The following is an 11,166-nucleotide window of genomic DNA, read 5'->3' on the forward strand; positions in this document are numbered from 1 at the left end:
AGTAATACAACAGCTGAAGCATCTTCACTGATTTATCTTGGCAAAGATAGGAGAGCTTGCATACTGCTATATTATCTGACAAAAGTAACAGGATGCCAGTGTACATGTAGAAATTTACTAGGATTCCACTGTGTATTTAGGAAATAAAAGCTAAAGAACAAAATATTTGTAGTATAATTTTATTCACCTAGAAACCAAGAGTCAAAAGTCACAGCATGGAAGTTCATTTTATTTTGTAAACTCATTAATAAGATGTCCAGGTACAAAAGAAGGACATTTTAACAATGTAAATGCAGACAAAGGAAATTATAAAAATTCAACACATTACTAAAAAGTTGAGCTTTTATTTTCTTTCTGCATATTTCCTTGCATCTTCCACACCAGTCTGCACACACTCTTAAGTACAATTGTTAGAATCATTAAAATTCAAGAGGCTGAACATAAAACCATTTGCTCTGCTATAGGAATGTGTTGCTGAAAGATACAAACCCCGTAGCATGTTAGCTAGAAGTAAGACACAAGACTAAAGGAACTGGCTGAAAGGTTTCTAAATTGTTATTGCGCATTCATCTTTGGAGAATTCCATCTCAGTTTTCTTTCTGCAAATATTTAGAATATTCCTTAGGGAAGTAACAGCATTAGACTGAAGAGTGCTTTGTCAAAAGATTTATGTTTCATATTGCCCCAATATATCTAATGCAGATTCAAAAATAAAAACATTTCTGAAGTAAAACCATTTCAATCCCAACAAGTGTTTATTGTGCACCAAAACTTACAGCAGCTAAATGACAAGCTACTGTGCCAGATAATTAAGTCTTCAGTATTGGATATTCTTGACTGCAAGTTTGGACTTGAATCCTTCAGACACTGTCTGAAGAAATACATTTCTTTTTAATTTGAGCTAATCTGCAATTTACTTTGTCCTTGTTTCTTCCCCAAAAATGACTCTCAACTGAAAATTTATTCTTGTAACCACTACTTGAGGTTTCTGTAAAACATTTTCTTCCTGTGTCCTCAGCATAGGCTTGAGACTGTAGAATGTTTCTCTAGATCCACTGTTCTTCACTCAGCAGAGTTTTTCAGTCAGGAGCAATGGATGTCACATGTGATTTGTTATACTCAATTTCCGAGTGTAAGCGTCCCAACTTTCAAGAGTTAAGTAAACATCTCACGATTAACAAAGAGCAACTTGAATGCCTAGAGTTAATACACTTCCAGGATTTGTGTTTGTCCTCCGCCAGGACGTAGTGCAAGAAATGAGCCCTGCCAACATAAGGCACTTACCTACGTTACACGAGAGGGGGCAGGGGCGAGAACTCTTGTAACATGCAAGACCAGTAAGAGTTTCACTGGAGAAAACGTAAGATCTTGCAGACTCAGGGTGTACTGCCACTTCATTGTGAGCTGCTGCAGTAAAGTCTGCTCTGTAACAGGTATCAGATCCTCCCATTGGCAGCCACTTCATTAATCTTCGATTTTTGATGATCATATTTCACAGAAACAATAAGGAAAAGCAAGAGGGTTGCTCCTTGGATAGCAGCCAGCAAAAAAAAATAATAGTTTAATTGGCAGCCATTAATATTACCTGGAAAGAATTGGGGAGAAAAAAACTCCATTAATAAAGATTATACAAATAAAATTGCCAGTCCCTTAAAGCTTAAGTAGTGAAGACTTTTCTGCAAAACATGGGCAAAATCAAACCAAATCACATTTCCACCTGACAGTGTAGTTTCATTTTTAACTATCCAGAGCAAAAGATGGAGCTTCAGAGGAAGATGCGCGCAGTCCAAGGATCGCTTTCTTTTGTGCTTCAATGCCTTAAGCCAAGTAACGTCCCTGAAGAAGCCGATATGCTCTTACTGCATGATTTCTTACTTACTAACAATTGATGGAAGCTCCTCCTACCAAGGTAAAAAACTTTGTGCAAACGAGGACTATACGCATATAGCAGTAGGCATGCTTCATGAGAGTGAAAACAGTTTTAAAAGGCTAATAATCTTCCTTTCTTCCCCCTGCACCCTTTGGGATTTTTGAAGTCTGGTTTCTTACACTGCAAAATTGCAATGCTTTGTTGACTTCACATAAAACAGCTAACAAAAACCTCAATGTGTATTTTCATATATGATTTACTTTCTTCATAATGTAATGTAATAGAGATCACTTAGCAATTTTTGAGGAGACAACTAATTTCAAAAGAAAAAAAAAAAAAAAAAAGAGAAAACCTTCTGCTATGGCCACTAAATGGACTTGAAAAAGAAATTTTTGCAAATAAAGCCCTGGACTGTAAATGGCTCAGAAACAGCTCCCAGTGAAATGCAGCACTCATGATTAAAGCAAAGCTACACCCACACAGGCCATTAACTTAAAGTCTTTACCAACTTTACCAGGTGTGCTTTTAAAGAGCCTGGAGAAGGCAGTGAAATGATAAGGCTTTAGTCAAGGGGAAAAAAAAAAAAAGTGTCTTGTATGTTTTACAGCTTAATTGAAAATGTATGATTCTTTTTTTGTACTATATGCACTAAAGGGTCCTCTCCAGCAGCCTTTTCAGGCCTGCTTAATGCTGTACGGTCTCCCTGCACCTCCCTTCTCTGCCAAGTCAAAGATAAAATTAAAAGAATAAAAAAAAATGCTATTAAGGAAGAAGTTTGGCAAGTTTATACATTCAAAGAAAGCAATTACTGAGATTTTCTCTCAGCCTTCTTTTGGAACAAGTTCAGAATTCATGAAACCATACGTGGTTTCTTTTTGGTACAATTCACCTTTGCCACTCCCTCAAAGTTGTTATAAAATAGTGATTTGTACCACATTAAATAATGTTTAATTAAGAAAGCTCATTGCTAAAACATTGCTCCTCTATTAAGAAATGTGCACTAACTATTGCTGTACTTCCAAGAACAATATATTGTGGCTCATTTCCAATGTGCCACATGAGCCACAGCCAATTGGACCATTATGATTATCAAAAAGATTAGAGAGAGTAAAAGAGAGTAGTGAAGTATACATCGATCCTAACAAGCTGTTCATGCAGCATGCCTATAAATGTTCAGATTAAATTACTTTAATTACTGAAACTTAAGATTCAATTAAATGAACTTGTAATAAAATGAAATAGAATTAAACGGAGTCTTTCCTTGACATTTAAAATACAATATACATGTGAATCTCCATTTCAAGAGCAGACGTGTTTAAAAAGTAGTAATTATCCTTTATGAGATGGGATATTAAACCCATGAAATCTCAGATTTTGTCAGAGAAATAACAGTCATTTCAATAGCACCAATCAACGCTGCAGTGCCAGCAGAGAGTGAACTTCCTCAGAGGATTTTGGAAGCAGTTACCTCAAATGAGATCATAATTTAGCATAAATAGCAGAAACTTGCTGCACATGCTTATAGCTATTATACAGCATCTAATGAAAAATTCAGAAGTCATTCATTCATAAAGACTCCTCCTTAAAATTCCCATCCTGGACGACCTCAGTAAATTCTAGATGTAAATTTGATAATTTTCAATAATGTTATACCAAATGAAAATTGAGCTATAAACAGTTACTGATATAAACAGTTAAAACAGTAGCTACGGTGGATGCCACTAATCAAAATCACCCACTGAACACTTCAACCTTCAGCCAGACATAGAGCTGCTGAGAAGGCTCGATTGTATATTGAGTCTCTGGACTAAGAAAGGTAGAAATATCCAGTTCTGACAGCTGTCCAGAGGACAATCCACTCAGCTGAGTAGCTTATTCAAAACAGATGACCAATGAGTCACGAAAGGTAACATCTTCCGGTTCTAGCCAAGTCTGGATGTATTTAGCACAACCTAAATATCTTGGAGAATATTAGCCACTGTCTTCTCTTAGGCTGCTTCAGAAAACAAAGGCAAGGGGCTAAAAAAGCACAATCAAATATCACTTACATTAATTTCTATGAAATTATTATCCTCCTGAGCCCTTATCAACTGAGCTATATCTGTATAGAATTGCAGAAAAAGATGCTCTTCCAATTTTGAAATTGACTAGGGAAAAACAGTCTCAATGCAATTAAATGTTCATTTGGTGAAGACACTTCCATAAAGTTAATGCTCCTGAGTGGACTGTAGCATAAACCTTTGGCAGGTTTTTAAAGAACAACCTATAAAACAAAGATAAACTTGTGGCATATGTACCGTTCCTGACATTATTTTTTGGTAGCATACAAATCATGTTTAAATGGCAAATTTTCTCATACCAAATTTGACGTAAGTTTAGGCTGCACTTTTAAGCCACGTATACGCAGTAGGTCTAGCATACGTTTTAAGAAGTTTTCATGCTCCTTCTGTTGGAACTAATTAGCCCATTAAAGATGGTATGGTTTTCTGAAATTCCCAAGGTGCCACCTACTGGTGCCAATAATTATTTTTATCTTCATCTGGCAATACAAAGCAAGTGCTGCACTGGACTTTTTAAAGAGTATACAGAGCTAGCAGGCAAAAATGCAAAATTAACTCCTGGCAATTTCCATGAAGTGTCTTGAAACAAGGAAGCTGAATAATCACTAAGAAAGTGCTGGGTACCATTTACTTCCCATATTCCCAGAAAGTTATTTCAGTACGTTATACCAAATATACTCTTCTCCCACAGAAAATTTAAATAAGTTTTTACTAAAATACAAAAATTTGTAAGTAATTTCTAGCGATGAAATACAGTAACAGCTGAGTAGGTAACCGACAGGCCTTATAGAGGCAAAATACTGCATGTGCGTTTCCCGCACTCTCACGAGGACAATGCATTATTTTGCACAGTCACATTATTTCATACTTACATGCAAGATGAAACTTTGTCTTTAACAGACCAGTAGAAAAATTATATTTTTAAAATAATAGCTGTGTTAAGACTTAACAGTTCTACAGGCTTGATGCTTAACTGCTTCTGAAGGAAGCTTTCTACTTTATAGGCTATGAATACGCTGAAAGTAACTTACCAAAATCTGTGTGATTACTCATCCAGCCAATTTCTTTAGTAGACACCAGTGCCAACAATCCAGAGCCAACAAATGATCCAATCCCCGAAAAGAAGAAAAACAGCCCCATAATAGCACTCTGCATAGATTTGGGGGCAGCTGAATATGCAAATTCTAGACCTGTATTAAAAGATTTAAAAAAAAAAAAATGCTATTGGAAGATCTAAGAACAGCAGCAGTTTGTTCTAGTTTAGTGTTACAGAAGTTACAGATGTATACTACTTCTGGTATGGTAAAGACCTAAAATTAGCCTTGCATTTCAGGAGACAGGGGACTGAGGTACTGAATCCCTATCAGTTCCCTCTAATTGCTTTATGAACCCTGCTAAAAGGTCATCAATGTATGTTACATATCAACCCATGAAATAGATAACTCTTGAGACAAGCACTTTGATCTCATTAATATTACATGTGTAAAATGAAGAAATATTCTGAGGCAGCATATTCATTTTTCTGTCTAAAATTATAATCAAATTTATTAAACTACCTATAACCTGGTAAGATGCATGTCCCCCATTTCACTCGTTTCTGTGAAACAAGTGTTTCTGTTGTGCAGTATTTACAAGGCACACAGCATTCCCTGCCCGGAACAAAGACCTTCAGGTCACCCTTGCATTGACCATGAACATTCATTTCTCACAGACTCAAGTATCTGTACCTCTGACTGTGCAGACAGAGACATTAATTGTGCTGGAAAGGCAGTAGTTAGTTTTAATTTAATTTTGATCTAGAATTCTCTGAGATCATTGCTTGCTGGCCTATTCTTTTTAAGGCACTTCAACTTTAAACTATCCTTACTCAAATTTCAACCAATAAAACGAAGAAAAACATACCAGTGACATCAATCTGAAAGTCTGTGCTACTGAATTTTAGTAGCAACAGAGCACGCTGGGTTAGGCTCTGCCTTGCAAAGACTAATGCCCATGATTAACTCTCCTTTTTAGAATAATACTCCTGTCAAAGATCAAATGGGATTATTCACAAGAGACAGTCAAATACATTCTTTGCAGAGATTCTTCTCTGACAGGTGAAATATGTGTTTCAAAACAGTCTGCTTCACACTGAAAATTAATGCTACCCTATCTAACATTTCTCTTGGCAAAGAGAGCATTATAGACCTGAAAATGGCACAAACCTTATGTCTTGCATAATAAAGGTATGCTTTATTTTCACCATTACTGTATTTGACTTTTGCTATGCCAGAGTTTAATAGAAATACACTGGCATTTCTTCATTTCTTTTCAAGAAAAGGCTTAACACTTCAAGCCAGACAGGTCAATTTGCCTGTTGTGAGGGAGCAACTTTGTTCTTGTAAGAGAAACAGAACTATATGTTCTCACTGATTTAACAGCACTGCCACCTGAGAAATCTCTGATAATCAACATACTGCTTCTCCTTTCCTTTGCAAAACATCTTAGGCTGGGCCAACAGCAACCTGTCTGTGATTCTAGAAGGGAACTGAAACATTCTTGGTGCAACTCAGCTGTGTGGGTTCCTGTAAATTCAAACCGTACCGAGAGAATCACCACAGAGATGGAGAGACATCTGCAGACAGGGAAAGGGGGGCGGGGGGGTGTGTAAAGTTATATTTATTTTGGAAATTAAAAACTCATTTTTTCTTTCTAGGCTTTCCCACTAATATAACAATTTCAAGATTTTTCAAGGATTATTTATCTGGCCAATCTCACTTAAAGAAATAAAAAAAAAAGGAAAGTAGACTACTCTCAGGATACAGCAGCTTGTTTTTTAACCTCCTGTTAAGTTACCATAGCTGCCACAAGTCTCCAGAATATCAGGCAAATTTTGGTCACCAGGCTTTTGTACGTTCTGTACAAGTTGAGCTCAAGTATATCACATGAAAGGATCTGGCCCATTTCCTCTCCTGTTTGTTTTTCAGACCTACTGGATGCGAGAGTTACTGCTGGAAAAAGATGCTAAGACTCAAAATAAAAACCCGAATGAGTGTAACACCATGCACTTTCTGCAACAAAATAAGGTACGTTTCTAAACTCAAATAATGTTTCCAGCAACTCAAATATTTAATCTGGCATAAAGAATATACAATCTTTTCTTTGCCTTCAGAGGTATTTTTGCCTGCTGGCAGCCATTGATAACGATTTCATGCTACCTCAAACAAGCAGTTTTGAAATTAAACCCTCTAGTTGGTGTTGTCATGCGAGATTACAATTCCCAGTTAAATAAGGGTGCTTTAAGAGGATTGACAGAATAATACACAAGATTAATGCAATGTGTGTCGTCTTTTTAAAGACACCTCAACTGTAACTAATGTGGCTTAATAAGAATATGCTTAGTTTTACAGTAAACAAAAAAACCAAACATATGTGTCTGCTTTTATGATATTTACTCCCTATTTGTTCACAATAAACACTTCCAAATCACTATAGTATTGTAACCATTAACATTTGCTTGTTTTAAAGCTGAATTTCATAGCACAATAGATGCCTTTATCAACTTTTAATATCAAACCGGCAAAGTATACTCTATTAAGTCTTGAGAAGCCTTCTTAAAGATACTAAAAATCCCGTTTAGATAACAATCAGAAGGCAGGAAAAAAAGCTTTGTAAAACAAATAAAATGAAAGTGTAATACACAAAGCAATTCAGATCTGCGTAGAGTTTCTGGATCAAAGAAAGAGAATCATTTGCATTTTTCCCAACATGGACCAACAGGTTTTGAAGTTATAAAGCTGTTGGTACAGACCCAGCCAGTGCAGAACAGCAGGGTATTTGCATAAGAATAGTGTAAGCCTCAGAGAATTTACTTCTCCTGAAGAAGTCCACTAAAGCAGTTGATAAAACAACCCTCAGTTTGGAGTTCAACAGAGAATGCATCTAGTCCTTGAACCTTCCACAAGCTGCAGATAGGTTTGTTATTTTTTCCTGGTGAACATCTATAAATTAGTAACAGTGCCTGACAGAGAAACAAGAATGCGTAAGAGGGAAGAAATGTATTTATTTTTGCACAAACACTTGCATTTCTGATGTCATCTGTTTATCTGGGCTGTGATTTAATTGGCACAACCTCTAAAGTTGCAACTAAAGGTAACTCATTTTACTCTTTTAATAAAAATGCTAAAGATAGCCTTAGTTTTAATAAGTAACTCAATTAAGGAAGACTTCCATCTTCAGATTTTCATGTCTTAGGACTTGTGACGGTTACCGTTCACACAAAATGAAATGTACTGTAATACAGGACAGCAATGACTATGTAGATACATCCTCTAGCAAAGGATACATACTGCTATGCTAAAGCACACTTTCCATTTAAGAATCTAAAGTGTTTAGCATCTTGGGTCTTAGCGTGCTTTGAAGATAATAACTCTCCCCACATCTTACTAGTTGTTTATTGAAGTAAATTCATTCAAGGACTTGATTGTACATCACTAGCGGGGAGGACCACACCAGGAACCAGGAGTGGGACCCTTATCAGGTATCAGACAATGACTTCAGACCTTCAGCCATTCAACACTTACAGGTGCACCTACAATACCAACTGCTGCAGTACAAAAAGTGAAGAACTCTGATTTTAGCTGGTGCAATCCAGTAGGAGCCTACGTCCAAATCTTGTGTTTGCTGTCACAAGAGCTCATGCTAGGTGCTGGTTTCCAGGTACATACCGTGCATGCATAGAGCTAACTGTTGGAGGACCTGCATTCATATTGCAAGTGGGACACTACTACCAACAACCTGTTGGGAGACATCAACCTACCATCCACCAAGGAAGGAAAGAGTACACTAGTGGTGCATTTGAATGAATACCACAAAAACTACAAATACACACAAAACAAAGCTATATCTAAAAAGAATTCCTCCAATATACTAAATAACTAAGGAAGAGTTTAATACATGATGGATATGTCTAATTCTTCCAGTCACATAAAATCCCAGGCCAGGCAGCTGGACAAAAAGCTTAGAACAAACGAGCAGATCATCTTTATTAATTCTTAAGTAGGTGGGTGTAAAATGAGGCCAAACACAGAAAACATACGCAAACACGAGTCACAAATGGAAATAAGAAAAGGATGCAGGTTTCAAAGCTATGAAGTAAAAGTTCATCTACTCCTTTTTGAAAAGCAAGCAGCTGAGATTTGCAATCCTGCCATACATAGGTCACAGCAAGGGTTAAACATGCTAAAGTGAAGATGGCATTGATGCAACCTCTCAATACGCTAGACTTTAAATAGGTTGCAGCAGTTTTACAAAGTCAGACAACAAAAGTTTATCAGAAACCTAGTAAGTATTCAGATAAATGCATAAAGCTGTTTCAGAGACAGAAAAAAACCCAAACTCCAGATTTTCTTCTACTTGCCAAGCAATTCGACCACCTTGTTTTATTTCCTAACAACTGTGATGATAGTAGAAGATGGGTAACCTGATGGAGTAGAGTTCTCTGTTCCTCTAAGAGGGGAACAAATGGACCACGTGACAGCTGGGACTACAACCAGCAATACCTTAGAGAATTAGAGACTCTCATTTTAACCCACTGCGCTTGCCCAGCACGAGGAATGAAAGTAACCTTCTACAGGGGAAATGAAACCAGGAAATTCTGTCAAAAGGAATCGAAGAAAAAGAGCTATGTGTAATGTCAGTTTGGATGGTCTTCAAAGTTCAATATTCTGAAACAGTACTTCAACATATTAATAAGTAACTATATTTACGCAAACACTAAATGATTTTTAAATTAAGTCACTGGAGGAGTTCCAATATATAATGCAGGTAGCTCTGCAATTCTATTTAAGTAGTATCAGAGTAGCTACTTCTACAATCATGAAAGGTTTCTGTTGCTGGTAACTAAGCATTACTCCCAAGCACTAGATATGTAAACATTGTGCTACGAGATTCACAATAGCATTTCACATGTTTAATCATAGTAAGCCAGTGTTAGGCATACCACAGTGACAAGAGATAAATTGCCTGGGCTTTCCTCCTGCTAATGAGCCCTGCATGTATATCAAACAGACCAGAAAGTAAGATTTTATAGTCGTGTTCACCCTCTCCTCCCACTTCACCTTCAGCTTTAAAACCAGTATGATCATACAGAACAGTATTAAGAAATTTAAGATCTCTTGTGTTTGGTCAAAAAAGCCAAGATTTGAACAGTGTTTCAGTTTGCTTAGTATCACATTGAAGTACTAAAAGAACTATAGAAAATGTGATCTATGAATAAAGCAGATAAAACTGTCTAAAAATAGCTACTTCATTATTGATATTCACAAAATATCTTAGTTTAGATTGAGTGTCACATAACTTTTCTTATTTCAGAGATGTATAAACTCAAGTACCATGAATTTAAACTGGTGACAAATCTTTCTAACGATGGTTTATTTCTTCCTTTTTCCCCTCAGAAAGGTGTTTCCACTTACTAATTGATTTTCTACACTGTGAGCTCAGGTTTTAAGCCAAAAAAATTACAAAGCACAAATTTTATTTGCAACACAGAGGAAGATTCAGAGGAAATAACACACACAAAAAAATAACACACAAAAGACTCTTACCTGCTATACTTGCAAATATTTCACTGAAACCAATCAGCACATATTGAGGAATCTGCCACCATATTGGCAAATCTGCAGCATAGTATGTAACATTTCCAATTGTCTGATTAATTGTTTTAACCTTTACAATCTTCAGTCTGTTGCTTTCCAGAATTCCTACACAGAAGGAGGGGGAAAAAAAGAAAGTTTGACCTAAGATGCAAAGATGAAAACACTGTTTCTTCATATTAAGAATTAAATTAGGATTCAGTCCTGCACTGCAATTACAAATTATAAAATAAGAATGTGTATTTCCTTATTTCCTAATTTAAAGCATTTCAGGATACTTTTGCTATTGTTATTTCAAGACATACAGTTCTTCTTGTGCCATAAAATTAGCTATTTTATTTTTATTCAGTAACAATACTTGTACAAATACTCAATGCTTTTCCAGATGCATTAGCTAAGAGCTTCCTCATACAAACTATGTTATTTTCTTTTAAAGACAATCTCACTTTCAAACTACTACTTTGCAGTGTTGAACCACTGCATCTCCCGCCATAGTATTAATAAATTAGAAGTCATTTTGCTTATCTAAATGGCTACACCAGATCTACAGAACTATGAAAACCCTCTATGAATATGATCATGACATTTATATGACACTTATCAG

At 36.2% G+C, this 11,166-nt stretch overlaps 1 protein-coding gene across 1 annotated transcript in view; it reads right to left on the reverse strand.

Annotated features, from left to right (window-relative positions):
• Positions 1-208: 208 nt before the first annotated feature.
• SLC15A4 (solute carrier family 15 member 4) overlaps positions 209-11,166 on the reverse strand; it is a 28,858-nt gene continuing 17,900 nt past the window's right edge. Inside the window, exons 6-8 of the mRNA XM_010115945.2 lie at positions 10,515-10,670; positions 4,962-5,120; positions 209-1,585 (exon numbers count right to left, since the gene is read on the reverse strand). Of these exons, the coding sequence (XP_010114247.2) occupies positions 1,437-1,585; positions 4,962-5,120; positions 10,515-10,670 (464 nt within the window). The 3' untranslated portion in view covers positions 209-1,436. The remainder of the gene's footprint in view (positions 1,586-4,961; positions 5,121-10,514; positions 10,671-11,166) is intronic.

The sequence above is a fragment of the Chlamydotis macqueenii genome, chromosome 17 (genome assembly GCF_036417535.1).
Source record: "Chlamydotis macqueenii isolate bChlMac1 chromosome 17, bChlMac1.mat, whole genome shotgun sequence".
NCBI classification, from domain to species: Eukaryota; Metazoa; Chordata; class Aves; order Otidiformes; family Otididae; genus Chlamydotis; species Chlamydotis macqueenii.